The following is a 15,145-nucleotide window of genomic DNA, read 5'->3' on the forward strand; positions in this document are numbered from 1 at the left end:
TTTCCATCAAGAATTTCAGTGGATAAAGTAGTTCCCCTTCTCAATGAAGAAGTCATCTGCAGCACATCAACTCGCATTTTGGGTCTTGGCTCTCTTCAGTATCAGCCTTCTCTAGTATGAGATGGTAGCCTCTTCTGTTTGAGCACAAATCAAATTAGGTCCAGCAGTTATCTTTGGTATTTTCATGGGAGTGCAATTGAATTAGACTGCAAATGCCACAATATGAAGAGTGGCCTGTATGATGAGATGTTAATGTTCTTGAGTTGCTTTCTCTCTGGGGCCTATTTGGATTTATGGCACTGTCCTGGGTTCAGCAGTAGCAGTCATTTTTTCTCCTTCTTGGTAATTGGTGTAGTGCTGTGTTTTTGACTTTCGGCCTGGGAACAGAGCTGATAACGCTCAAATGTTTGGTCTGGCCAAGGACTTTGTGAGTCTCATGCTCTGCCAGGGAGGAGGGGAAGCTGGGAGGAAGCAGAGACAGGACACCTGACCCAAGCTAGCCAGAAGTATTCCATACCACAGCACGTCATGCCCAGGATGTAACTGAGAGTTACCCGGAAGGGCTGGGAGACTGCAGGGTTGGAGGAGGTATTGGTCAGAGCTTGGTTGGGCTGGGGGGGGGCAAGTTATCGGTTGGCTGGTGCTGAGGTGTTGTATTCTCTTCCCTTGTTATTTCCTTTATCATTATTATTATTGTTGGTAGCAGTAGTGATTTGTGTTCTACCTTAGTTACTAAACTGTTCTTATCTCAGCCCATGGGAGTTGCATTCTTTTGATTCTCCTCTCCGGGAGATTTCCCTCTGGGAGTAGGGGGAGGGAAAGAAGGGGTGGGGAGTGAGTGAACAAGTTGCCTGACTGGGTTTAAACCATGACAGGCACTTTACTGCATCCATCTATTTTAGTCTTTCAGGTTTTTGAGAAGTTGCCAGCATGGATTTGTGGTCCAGAAACATTACGTCAGTAGCAAGATCCTTTAGCATTTTTCAGAGACCAGTATTTGCTTATAAAGAAAATAAGTGCAACTGTTCACTGGCAAAATGTTGAGGCAAGACTTGATTTCTTCTTAAGTGCTTGTAAAACTAGAGTCAGGTTATTGGGAGAGTTGTGGAAAGTAATGGGAGCAGGAATTGTCAGATGTGGTTAATTTAGAAATACGGTGCCAGTTTGCTATGATAAAACTCTAATTCTGGAGTGGTAGATACTAAATAAAAGTAATAATATCAAAGTGTAGGCTTCTGTGATAAATTCTACTTTATTATATGGTTGTCTTGTCTATGTGGTGACCTTTAACTGTGGTTCAAACAAGTTAGAACATTTTGAAGTTGCTTCTATCCTAGCTACCTTTTTGACTATAAAATGGGCATAGAGGAGATGTTAATCCCCTCCCCATAGCACCTCTGTGCTTGTTGCATATGTTCTTTTTGAGACTCTGGAAAAAAAAAAAAAAAGACACTAGGAGATACTTAAAAAAAAATATATTGTTACCTTCTGTGTACTTTATTGGATGTTTGGGTTTTACAGGCAACAGCAGAACAGATTCGCCTTGCTCAGATGATCTACGATAAGAACGATGCAGATTTTGAAGATAAAGTGAAACAAGTATGTTTGTTATGGTACAGAGTTCTTATGCCCTGCAATAATAAGGTGTTCCAAAGTTGGTTTACATTTTGGAGCTAGAGTGTCTGTTTCTGATTTAGACGAAACCTTTTTCAGAAGGACATAAGTTTAAGTAGGAAAAAGTGCTCTTATTGCACTGTAAAGTCTGTTTACAAGAAATTGTGTGGAAACATACACACACATATATATAGGTATATATCTCTGGCTGTATAGTTACACTGGTGTATTTTCCTTTGTAGACAAGCCTTTAAGCCAAGGCTCATACCTTCTGGAAGAGACATCAGCAAAGATAACTCTAGTATGGTCCTGATGCTTAATGTTTGTCAGAATACAGAGTGCATTTTGCTTGTCCACATGTACACTCACATGGAAAAAATGTCACCTGTGTAAACTGAGTTTGCCAATATCTTGGCTGTTTTTCAGGAAAAGTAAAAATCTAATAGCTTGAAAGTGAATTGAAGTGTTGTTAAAAAAAATAAATAATCTGACCTTCCAGATCTGTATATGTGTTAAAATTACAGCATTATACTATGAAAATGAAATCATTTCCTCTACCATGCTGAGTTTTGGGTGTAGATGCTTGAGCTTCCATTACTGAATTATAGCTGAGACCATTAATTCCAGCAGTATTGAGAATTCAGGTCCCTGTTCTGCTGTGGATATCAGTGATTTTGTCCTACCGAACGCATCACAACTCATGAAGGAGTACACCCAGGAGAGAAGAAGTATTGTGAATGCATTAATGCAGCAGAGGATCAGATTTCTTGATTTCCTTTGTAAAATCTTCTCTGAAGTATTAAGTGCTTTTTGTTCTTGTAATAAACTTGTTCTGTTGCTCATGTTTTTTTGTGGGGGGTTTTTTGTTTTGTTTTGTTTTTTTTTCTTTGGGTGGAGTTGCTGGATGTCCCATGACAAGACTGTTTCTATCCCACACACCTCAGGATGTGTACCACAGGCCCATGGAGCATAATTCCATACTAGGTCTCCTTAAGCAGCTGTCACTTATGCCTTTTGTGTGGCCTTATGCTGTGAAATGGATCGAGAGCACTGATCTGGCTGAAAAATAAATTCTTTTCTTAATCTGGATGTTTTTCCAGATGGATCTGTTCTCTGCCATGGCATACCTTATATCTGTTCTCACACAGTGGGATAAAGAGGGTGATGTTTGGGGAGAGAGAGGATGATACTGGAGTTATCCTGGTCTCTTGCATCTTTACCCTCATATGCTGCTGTCCCAGGAGTGACAGCATTTGCTGTGAGCATAAAGTGAAAGGGGAAAAAAAAAGTGTGAGAGAGTGCTTTCTTGATTACCATTTAATTTGTGTTTATTTAGGATTTTAGTTTGCTTTGATGCAGTAACTATGTACTTTTTTAGAATCTGTGGCAGTGCTAACTCTATTTGTTTTTTTTTTTTTGTAATGACAATTTGGATATTTTAACATGTCTGACTCTTACTGCCAGCTTATCGAAGTGACAGGGAAAAACCAGGATGAGTGCATAGTGGCACTACATGACTGTAATGGGGATGTGAACAGAGCAATCAACATACTGCTGGAAGGAAGTTCAGACACGGTAAGTTTTTACCTTCATATTAAACCACTCTGTTTGCTGTGCTTTTCTACTTCTTAAAAGTGATTGGCAAAGTCATATTTTGGAGGCTTTTGATTTCCATCTTTCCATTAAAATTCTTCTGAGGGAAATGGAGACTAGAGCAGCTTCTCTACTGCATGCATGCTTTAGAATAGGCTGAACCTTGAAAATATGGGTGTTCAGCTGGTCTCTTGCAGAGTCATTCTGGCTTTCATTTACATGCAGCAGTTTTAAATCTGCAGCAGAACTCGATGCTCTGTCAGACACAGGCCTGGTTTTTCTGCAGTGTTTGTACTTACTTTGTAGCACCTCTGCAACCCTGAGACCTGAGTTTGCCACAGAAGGCAGTCTTTATAAACCTTAAAGGGCAGGCAGATATTTTCAGTTATGTAACTTCTGTAGGTTTTGCGTTGTCAGTATTGAAATTGGAGGAGGTTTCTGCATCTATATATAAATGCTCAGAGCAATGTAGTGATATTCCAGCTGCTCCAGCCAATGAGCTGGCTTCATTTGGAGCTCAGCTCACATGCCTCTATACAAATGCCTGTAGCATGGGGAACAAACAAGAGGAATTAGAGTTGTGTGCACGTCTACGGGGGTGTGATATAATAGGCATCACAGAAACATGGTGGGATGGCTCCTATGACTGGCGTGTTGGAATGGAAGATTACAGGCTTTTTAGAAAAGACAGGCCTGGCAGGTGGGGAGGGGGAGTTGCTCTTTATGTTAGGGATAGGCTGGAGAGTATGGAACTCTGTCTGGGGACAGGTGATCAGTCAACAGAGAGTTTGTGGGTCAGGGTTAAAGGGAGAACAGTGACAGGAGACATTACTGTGGGGATCTGTTACAGACCACCTGGCCAAGAGGAGCCTGAGGATGATGCACTCTACAGTCAGATAGGAAAAGCCTCACGCTCACAGGGCCTTGTTCTCATGGGGGACTTCAACCATCCTGATATCTGTTGGAGTGAAGGTACAGCCCAGCACAAGCAATCCAGGAGGTTCCTCGATTGTGTAGAAGACAACTTCCTTCTGCAAGTAATAGAGGAGCCGACAAGGAGAGGTGCCATGCTTGACCTCGTGCTCACCAACAGGGAAGGGCTCGTTGGAAATGTGACTCTCCAGGGCAGCCTTGGATGCAGGATGGTTGAATTTGAGATCCTCAGGACAGTGAAAAGAGCATGCAGCAAGCTCACTGCCCTGGACTTCAAAAGAGCAGACTTTGGCCTCTTCAGGAACCTGCTTAGGAAGGTTCCATGGGATATAGCTCTAGAGGGCAGGGGGGCCCAAGACTGTTGGTTGATATTCAAGGATCACCTGCTACAACCTCAGGAGTGTTGCATCCCAACTAGGAGGAAGTGCAGCAGGAGGGCCAGGAGACCTCCTTGGATGGATAAGGAGCTGCTGAGAAAAATTCAAAGGAAAAAAGAGCCTTATAAAAGCTGGAAGCAAGGACAGGTGGCCTGGGAAGAATACAGGGATGTTGTCTGGGAAGCTAGGGACCAGGTTAGGAAAGCTAAGGCTCAGTTAGATTTAAACTTGGCTAGGGGTATTAAGGATAACAGGAAGGGATTCTATAGGTATGTAGCGAATAAAAAACAGACTAGGGAGAATGTAGGCCCCCTCCGGAAGCTCTCAGGAGAACTGGCTACACAGGATTTGGAGAAAGCTGAAGTTCTGAATGACTTCTTTGCCTCGGTCTTCACTGGCAAAGGCTCTGACCACACCATCCAAGTCTTGGAAGGCAGATGCAGGGACTGTGAGAATGAAGACCTTGTGCCCACTGTAGGAGAGGATCTGGTTTGAGACCATCTTAAAAACCAGAACGTGCACAAGTCCATGGGTCCTGATGAAATCCATCCACAGGTCCTGAAGGAGCTGGGAAATGAAGTTGCTAAGCCACTGGCCATCATATTTGAAAAATCATGGTATTCAGGTGAAGTTCTCGACGACTGGAAAGAGGGAAATATAACCCCCATTTTCAAGAAGGGGAAAATGGATGATCCAGGGAATTACAGACCAGTCAGTCTCACCTCTGTGCCTGGCAAAATCTTGGAGCAGATTCTCCTGGATGGCATGCTAAGGCACATGAAAAACAACAAGGTGCTTGGTGACAGCCAGCATGGCTTCACTAAGGGGAAATCCTGCCTGACCAATTTGGTGGCCTTCTATGATGGGGCTACAGAACTGATGGACAGGGGCAGAGCAGTTGATGTCATCTACCTGGACTTGTGTAATGTGTTCGACACTGTCCCACATGACATCCTTGTCTCTAAATTGGAGAGACATCAGTTTGTTAGATGGACCACTCAGTGGATAAAGAACTGGCTGGATAGCCACACACAGTGAGTTGTGGTCAATGGCTCAGTGTCCTACTGGAGACCAGTAACGAGTGGTGTCCCTCAGGGATCGGTGTTGGGACCTGTCTTGTTTAACATCTTTGTCCGTGTCATAAACATTGGGATTGAGTGTGCCCTCATCAAGTTTGCTGATGACACCAAGCTGTGTGGTTCGGTTGATAGGCTGGAGGGAAGGAATGCCATCCAGAGGGACCTCGACACTCTTGTGAGGTGGGCTAATGCCAACCTCATGAAGTTTAACCATGCCAAGTGCAAGGTCCTGCACCTGGGTTGGAGCAATCCCAGGCAAAGCTACAGGTTGGGCAAAGAATAGATTCAGAGCAGCCCTGTGGAGAAGGACTTGGGGGTGTTGGTTGATGAGAATATGAACATGAGCTGGCAGTGTGCGCTTGCAGCCCAGAAAGCCAACCGTATCCTGGGCTGCATCAGAAGGAGTGTGACCAGCAGGTCGAAGTAGGTGATCCTGCCCCTTTACTCTGCTCTTGTGAGGCCTCACCTGGAGTATTGTGTGCAGTTCTGGTGTCCTCAACATAAAAAGGACATGGAACTGTTGGAACAAGTCCAGAGGAGGGCCACGAGGATGATCAGGGGACTGGAGCACCTCCCGTATGGAGATAGGCTGAGGAAGTTGGGGCTGTTCAGCCTGGAGAAGAGAAGGTTGCGTGGAGACCTCATAGCAGCCTTCCAGTATCTGAAGGGGGCCTATAGGGATGCTGGAGAGGGACTCTTCATTAGGGTCTGTAGTGACAGGACAGGGGGTAACAGGTTCAAACTTAAATAGGGGAGGTTTAGATTGGTTATAAGGAAGAAATTTTTTCCTGTTAGGGTGGTGAGGCACTGGAATGGGTTGTCCAGGGAGGTTGTGAGTGCTCCATCCCTGGCAGTGTTCAAGGCTGGGTTGGATGAAGCCTTGCGTGGCATGCTTTAGCGTAAGGTGTCCCTGCCCATGGCAGGGGGTTTGGAACTAGATGATCTTGAGGTCCTTTCCGACCGTAACGATTCTATGATTCTGTCTGATAGTTGAACTGAGAACGCTACTAATGGCTGAAGAGGATAGAGCGAGTAGATGCTCCTTTCACTGTGTTGCTCATTTGTAGGAATATTGAAAAACAGAAAGAGAAGACTAAACAGTGTGCACAGAGAAGTTTTTTACTCCAAGAGATATCATTAAAATGTCTTGCTGCAGTTTAAGTTTTTGCTTGAGGGACTTCTTACAGTTTATTCAGGGTATTAAACTAGATTCCATCTCACCTAAATTGGGAAAGAAACCTGGGCTTCCTTTCTTAATGCTGCAAATTCAGTATTTTTCTGTCATTTGTCAGGATGTGTGCTCTGGTTTATTGTTAATGAAGAAATTTACCCTGTCCTGGTTTTAGCAGTAGCAGTCAGTTTTTGTCCTTCTTGGTAGCTGGTGCAGCATTGTGTTTTGACTTTCAGCCTGGGAACAGTGCTGATAACACCGATGTTTTTAGTTGTTGCTAAGTAATGTTTACCCTGACGAAGGACTTTGTGAGTCTCATGCTCTGCCAGGGAGGAGGGGAAGCCAGAAGGAAGCAGAGACAGGACACCTGACCCAGACTAGCCAAAGAGGTATTCCATACCATAGCATGTAATGCCCGGGGTGGGGTGTAACTGGGAGTTACCCAGAAGGACACAGGGTCTTCTGGGTCGGACTCGTTTTTTGGCGGGTGGTATTGTATTCTCTTCCCTTGTTATTTTGTCTTATCATTGTTGTCGTTGGTGGTAGAGGTGGTGATTTGTGTTGTACATTGGTTGCTGGACTGTTCTTGTCTCAACACATGGGAGTTGCATTCTTTTGATTTTCCTCCCCATCCCTCTGGGAGCAGGGAAGGGGGGGGGGAAGGAAAGAAAGAGGGAGGAAAAAAGGGGGGGGGGGAGTGAGTGAACGAGCTTTCTGGCTGGGTTTAAACCATGACACGCCCTAAATCTAGGATACATACTGTTATACTGGGAGGATTTTCTTTTCTATCCCCTTTTAGTTTCTAAGAATCGAGGTCATCTAAAACAGAGAAGTATATAATACTGAGTGAGCTGGTGAGTTGGGAGTAGAAGAGAGCATCTCACCCTGATTAAATCTGTCTTGGTAATGTGCTGGGTTTGCATTCTCTTGTACTTCTCAGATTTGCTATTTTCTAGTTGAAAATAGTTTTCTGGTTGATAGGGAATGCTAAATGCTTCCTTTAGCAAATTGTTATAAGTGATCATGTCATGGAAGAAACTTTCTGAATTCTTTATTCAAGTAGAAGCAATGTATCCGTATGTTCTGCTTTTTTGACAAGTCCCTCTGGACCCACTGCTCTCTATAGGCAGAATGAAACTCAAACAAATACAGAGAACTTAAAGGGCCCAAGGAAGGAGTGTTAATTAGAAGGGGTTCTCATCAGAGCATGAAGAAACTTATTTTTCTTCGTGGAAGTTTGTGGGCCTCCAACTTGAAGGGTTTATTTTAAGGGCAGTATACTCCAGAACAGTTTAACTGTGGATCTGATGTAAAGTCGGAAATAGAGGTGATACTAGTTGTGAATGTGGATTCCCAGAACTCTCTTTCTAGTTCCACTCTGCTTTGACACACTATAAGTTTGGGGGTTTTTAACTTCATTTGGAAGAAGATGTGTCTATCCAATTTGGGGAATTTGCAGGGCAAGGAGTAATAGCTACAATGTCTAATTATAACTTCTTTGGTACTCTGCTGGTTTTGGTGTGGTGGTTTTTTAATTTTTTAATGCTCTGATCTTTAAGGCTTTATGCTGTATGAATGTTAGTCTTTATGAAGACTTTTTACTTGCAACAGTTGTGCCAGTCTGGCTTTGGATAAACAGAGGCTTGTGGATGAGAGTAGAGAAGGACATGTTTTTTTTTTTCCCCCTCAAGACTTCTATTCATTTAATTTGAATACAGGCATGAGATCCATTTTATGCTCAATGATGTTTTACTTCCTAAACCTTTGAAGATAGAACAAAGGGGACCTTTCAGATTTTTCTTCTTTCTAAGATCAGGCCTGCAAGGCAGCTTCTGTTACGTATTTTCAGAGGTCAGGCTCAGAACTGTCAGTTGGGTTGCTTCAGGCATCCTCAGCTGAAATTGTAATCAGTTAGCTCCCTTACAAAAACAGGCAGCTTCAATAGTCTATGGTGGATTCCCATGCCGAGAGGTAGAATCATTTTATTTTAAAGACAGAATTTAAAGCCGAAGCCTGATGATTGGACCTCGGTCCCTTATCTTGTTTAAACATAGGGTTTTTTCCAGTGTTTTGCTGCATGTGATGAGCTGTAGCTGTTAGGAGTGGATGGTCAGGCTTATGGCCCCAGTTTTCCCAGTTTGTTCTTCTGCAATTCTTTCTCTTGGTGCTTGAATTCTACTTTGTCTGAATATGGGGTTTTTTCTTGGTTTTTTGTTTGTTTGTTTGTTTTGTTTTGTTTTTTTTGTTTGTTTGTGTCCTGGGTTCAGCAGTAGCAGTCATTTTTTCTCCTTCTTAGTAGCTGGTGCAGCACTGTGTTTTTGACTTTTTTCCTGGGAACAGCGCTGATAACACCGATGTTTTTAGTTACTGCTCAAATGTTTAGTCTGACCAAGGACTTTGTGAGTCTCATGCTCTGCCAGGGAGGAGGGGAAGCCGGGAGGAAGCAGAGACAGGACACCTGACCCAAACTAGCTAAAGAGGTATTCCATACCACAGCATGTCATTCCCAGGATGTAAACTGAGAGTTACCCGGAAGGGCTAGTTCACTGTGGGGTCGGGCTTGGTGTCCGTCGGAGGGTGGTATTGTATTTTCTTCCCTTGTTATTTCCTTTATTATTATTATTATTGGTGGTAGCAGTAGTGATTTGTGTTATACCTTAGTTACTAAACTGTTCTTATCTCAACCAGTGGGAGTTACATTCTTTTTGATTCTCCTCCACATCCCTCTGGGAACAGGGGGAGGGAAAGAAGGGGGGAAGTGAGAGAGAGGCTGCATGGCTGATTTATGGCTGACTGGGTTTAAACCACAACAGTTTGTTTATTTTTTTTCCCCCTAGTCCATGTGCTTATTCTCTTATTCTCATCAGTCTCTTGTTCAGTGATGTTTATAAGCATATTTTCATTTCCTTGAGGGAAAAAGATAGCTCTGTGCATCTTCCCTTGCTATAGACTTATGGAAGTAGTTGAGAGGGAAAATGTTGCTTGCTTTGCAGATTTTCTGTGTTGTGGTTCCTTGAACTAGTTAAAGTCTGTTATAGCCTCATCTCTCTATGATGCATCATCTTAAGGTCCTTTTGAACCCTAACCATTCTATGTTTCTATATAAAAAAAAAAAACACACCCTGGTTTTTCTTTTCCATTTGCATCAGTGTCATTTGCAAGGCATTACATTATGTGATGTTATGCAAATACTCCGCCCCCCAAATTGGAGTGGTGTGAGGTGGAAGTATGGATTGAGACCTGTCTCTTTCTTTTTGACTTTTATATCTAATTCTATCCAAATAGACTTCTTGGGAGACTGTAGGGGGAAAGAAGAAAAGCCTTGGAAAAGAAAGTTCAGAGAACAGAGAAAAACGAGGGGACAGAGAAGTGAGTCGCGGACGGGGAAGTTCCAACGGACGGGGAAGTTCCAACAGATGGGGAAGAGGAGGCAGCCATGGCCAAGAGTGTACGTATAGGGGTTCACGTCTATAGATTCCAACACTTCTTGCAACTGAAACTGGCTGAGAGCAGATGCTTAGTGCTGAAGGGATCATAACTTGTTTTTGTGACAGGTATGCTTGATCTGTCTACATGAGTTGGTTTGGAGATGGTCTGTGTTTGTTCAGACACTCAATTTAACTTTCTGTCCTTTTTTGAGTAATTTATCTTGTACAAATTGCTGTTCTTTATGTAAGTTTTAGAATCTAGTCTTTGTAAGACTGCTGGAGAGCAAGTATGTTCCTGCACAGCTGATATACCTTTTTGTTTCTTTTAATGAAAACATTATTCAGCTTTGTCTCCATCTCCTTTTATGAGTGGGAGAACCTGAAGATGTTCTCATCTTCTCATAAGAGGAAGACTGGGATCAGTATTAATCTCTAGCATATATTACTCACATAAGCCAACCAAAGGCGAGTTTCTACAACAGGGAAAATTCTTTGAGTTGAAATGTTTAAACACTTGCTACAGTTTATACAGGTGCATCTGATGTTTCCAAGTTAGGTAGCATCATGTTAGATTGCCACTGAATGCATGTTGCTTTTTTCTGTAAGTATTATCAGCAGTATCAAAGTTGTATACACTGCCAGTAAGGGTCATACACAGCACTGATAGATGAGCAGAGAAATGGAAATGAAGAAAATATGTTTAGCTTTTCACTTAATTGCAGGAAAAATTTTTACAATATTAGCCAACTCTTCTAATTCATTATTGGAATATATTAAAGTATTGTGCCAGTGAAGACACTGTGAATCTAAGCTATGCTTAGAAAAAACTGAAATTGGATCAGTCAAAATATATGTGAGGGGCAAAATTTTTGCAAGAGCCAGATGCTGCTTGTCTCTTTCTGTAAACTGAAATTCAATATTTGTCAACCATCTGAAAAATCTTTATATTTGCTTCCCAGTCCAAGCCCAAGCAGGTGAGATGGTGCCATTGGTGTGGGACTGGTACTGATTTCATGTCCTGAAATGGAACTCTCCCATTTATTTCTTTAAATGCTTCTTTTTAAGCATTTGTTGGTTATCCTTTAATTCCATAAGTGCTTCAGCCACCTTTGATTTAGGTACATTCCTCTCACTTTTATCCCTTTTCATTTCTTGGTCTCAGAACAACTTAAAAGAATTCACCCAAATCATCTTTATGGTAATTTCCTGTGTAGCAGGCTGGTGTGCTCTGGATATGGAGAGCTGCTTTCTCAGATCAACTAATGGCAGCCTCCTCTGAATTGGGAGCGCACTGGGCTCCTCAAGATGTTCCTTGGCAGCAGGAGAGTACAAGATTTCATCTGTAGGACTCTTGGGGGAGGGATTTGATATGTACTTGTGCTGTTTCTTTGGGGTGGATCTGGTTGTCAGGCTTGCCTTCTGGTTTTGGTACCCACTCAGAGAAAATAAAAGTCACCTTAGAAGCTTTTTGGTAAGAGAAGGAATTTGGCATGGAAGAATTGATGAGGATAAGTGTGGAAAGAGAATACTGTGGAATACTGGGTACAACTCTGACCCTATCCTGTAGAAGAGATAGGAAAGATGTTGAAAATGGATTTCATATGGAATCAAGGGATGTGTAGTTGGTTTGGATTTTCACAGGTTAGAGTGGAAAGAGGCTTGTTTTTTCTTAAAGCAGGAAGAATGAAATTGAGTGGTCTAGGTACAGTGCAGATTGTGTAGGGAAGTGGGTATTAAATGAGTTAAATTGATAAAGTGCACAGCAGAGCTAAGTTACTGAAGTAATGTGTGACTTGACTTTGGAAAAATTTTGCATTCAGGGGAGTCACTTCTCTTATGAATGACTAGTAAGGAGTCAGTCAAAGACAGGCACATCCTTATGCAAGGACATGTAGCTTCCAGAGGGCTGCAAGAATGACTTTCTTGTGCCTGTGAATCAAATGGGATGTGCGGATAGGTAGATACATTGCAGAGTAGGGTGTGGTATAGGTCACAGCTACAGTTTTTGGTATGTTAGTGCTGTTAATTGATGGAATGTAAGTTTTTTTGGAATTTGCTGTATAAAATAATCCTTTATACTCACATTATAAATATCAAGGCAGATTTTTTCTAAATACTTGGCTAATCTCAAATGCAGTCCATTATTTGCTTTGTAACCTTATACACTGCTTTTGTTGTTAACAATGTAGCTCTCTAGATTAATGTCATAGCACTTAATCATCAAATCAAACTGACATATCTGACTGAAGAAAAAGAAAAAACTTCAATTTCTGTTCAGTGGCTTAGTGTACATAGAATTACTGTATCTCTAACAAATATCTTAGACTGTGCATTCATGTGTGCAAATTATCTTAATGAAGTGTTCTCAACCGTTTGTGACGAACCTGTTTAACAACTTCACGTTCATTGTAGGCTCAAATTTAAACAGGGGAGATTTAGGTCAGATATAAGGAAGAAGTTGTTTACTGTGAGGGTGGTGAGGCACTGGAACAGGCTGCCCAAGTGTCATGGTTTAAGCCTAGCCGGTAACTCAGAACCACACAGCTGTTCGCTTGCTCCCCCCCTTCTTCCTTCCCCCCTGCTCCCAGAGGGATGGGGAGGAGAATTGAAAGAATGTAAATCCCATAGGTTGAGATAAGAACAGTCCAGTAACTAAGATATAATACAAAAATACTACTACTACCACCAATAATAATAATGATAAGGGAAATAACAAGGGGATAAAATATAAAACTAAAAAGGGAAGGGAAAAAACCCAACAGTAAACTCAAGTGATGCACAGTACAGTTGCTCACTACCCGCTGACCAGTACCCAGCCCATCCCGAGCAGTGATCTGAGTCTTCTGGGTGACTCCCCCCAGTTTATATACTGGACATGATGTACTGTGGTATGGAATACCCCTTTAGCTAGCTACTGGAGAGGGTCCAGTGGAGGGCAATAAGGATGATCAGGGGTCTGGAACATCTTTCTTATGAGGAGAAATTTTGGGAGCTGGGCCTGTTTAGTTTAGAGAAGACTGAGAGGGGGATCTCATTAATGCATATAAATATCTCAAAGGGGGGTACCAGGAGGATGGTGCCAGACTCTTTTCAGTGGTGCCCAGCAACAGGATGAAGAGCAATGCCCATAAACTAAAGCACAGGAAGTTTCACCTTAACATGAGGAAGAACTTCTTTACGTTGAGAGTGGCAGAGCACTGGAACAGGCTGCCCAGGGGGGTTGTGGAGCCTCCTTCTCTGGACACATTCAAAACCTACGTGGATGCATTCCTGTGTGTCCTGGGTTCAGCAGTAGCAGTCATTATTCTCCTTAGTACCTGGTGCAGTGCTGTGTTTTCAACTTTAGTCTGAGAACAGTGCTGATAACACACCAATGTTTTTAGTTGTTGCTAAGTAATGTTTACTCCAATCAAGGACTTTTTCAGACTCATGCTCTGCCAGTGAGGAGGGGCATGGGAGGCTGGGAGGAAGGAGAGACAGGACACCTGACCCAAACTAGCCAAAGGGGTATTCCATACCACAGCATGTCATGCCCAGTATATAAACTGGGGGGAGTTACCCAGAAGGCCCAGATTGGTGCTTGGGTGGGTCTGGGTATTGGTTGGTGGGTGGTGAGCAATTGTATTGTGCATCATTTGTGCTTGTTTTCCTTTTCTCTTCTTAGTTTTATATTCTCTCCCCTTTTTATTTTCCTTATCATTATTATTATTGGTGGTAGTAGTAGTATTTTTGTATTATACCTTAGTTACTGGACTGTTCTTATCTCAACCTGTGGGATTTAAATTCTTTCGATTCTCCTCCCTATCCCTCCAGGAGTGTGGGGGAAGAAGCGCGGCGGAGTGAGTGAGCAGCTGTGTGATTCTCGGTTACTGGCTGGGCTTAAACCACAACAGTGTGTAACCTGCTCTAGGTGGCCCTGCCTTGGCAGGGGGGGTTGGACTGGATGATCTCCAGAGGTACCTTCCAACAGTAATGATTCTGTGTGCAGCTGCAGCTAGGAAAGCCAACAGGATGCTGAGTTAAATCAACAAGGGCATCGCCAGCATAAAGATGTCATCCCCCTCTACTTAGCATTTGTCAGGCCACACCTGGAATACCATGTTTACTTTTGTTCCCTGCTGTACAAAAAAGTTGTTGACAGGCTGGAGATGGTTCAGAGAAGGGCAACAAATATTATCAAAGGACTGGGAAGACTGCCGTATGAGGAAAGGCTGAGAGAACTGGGTTTGGTCAGCCTTGTGAGAAGGTGGCTCACGGGACACCTTATCACTATGTTCCAGTATTTAAAGAGTGTCTACAAAGAAGCTGGAGGCTCCCTTTTTACAAAGAATCACATGGAAAGGATGAGTGGTAGAAGTTATTCCCAGGGAGATTCCAGTTGGACACAGGAGGAAAATTTTTCACACTTTTAAGATTTACCTGGACAGGGTGCTGGGACATCTAGCCTAGGTCATGCTTTGCCAAGACAGGTTGGACCAGATGATCCTTGAGGTTCTTTCCAACCTGGTATTTTATGATTCTGTCACTGAAAGTCAGGATAATAAAACTCCTTAATACCAATGTAAAGTTAAGAAGCAGGCACTTCTTTATTGCAACTCTGGGTGCTAGGTGAATTTTTCACAAATCAAGCACATTCCATGCCAATTTCGTCATTACATTTACACACAAAAATTACAAGTTAGTCCACTCCTGGTTACGATGATTGGTTAGTAATTTGCATATAATTATAATATCTGCTGTGTCATTCTCTTCTGTTACTATGCTTGCATGGAGGAAGGGTCCTTCACCTGGGCAAGGGTCTTCTCGGTCTGTGGGTGTATTTTTCAGTATTATAATGTGAGTATAATGAGGATAGTTCATCTAAAGGACACCCTAATCTTAGTTTGTTGCCAGGTTGGCTGGCTAGATATTTACCTTGCGAGGTTGTCAAATAACTCATCCTATATACAG

The 15,145-nt window shown here is 42.6% G+C and overlaps 1 protein-coding gene across 1 annotated transcript in view; it reads left to right on the plus strand.

The window, feature by feature from the left end:
- The window catches only part of LOC133282502 (ubiquitin-associated protein 2-like), a 152,176-nt gene that overhangs the window by 32,139 nt on the left and 104,892 nt on the right, over positions 1 to 15,145 (plus strand). The window contains exons 3-5 of the mRNA XM_061478505.1: positions 1,522 to 1,599; positions 3,079 to 3,189; positions 10,053 to 10,215. Of these exons, the coding sequence (XP_061334489.1) occupies positions 1,522 to 1,599; positions 3,079 to 3,189; positions 10,053 to 10,215 (352 nt within the window). The remainder of the gene's footprint in view (positions 1 to 1,521; positions 1,600 to 3,078; positions 3,190 to 10,052; positions 10,216 to 15,145) is intronic.

This window comes from Pezoporus flaviventris, unplaced genomic scaffold, assembly GCF_033815535.1.
Source record: "Pezoporus flaviventris isolate CSIRO_AGI_PZ_B2104156 unplaced genomic scaffold, CSIRO_AGI_Pfla_v1 ptg000125l, whole genome shotgun sequence".
NCBI classification, from domain to species: domain Eukaryota; kingdom Metazoa; phylum Chordata; class Aves; order Psittaciformes; family Psittacidae; genus Pezoporus; species Pezoporus flaviventris.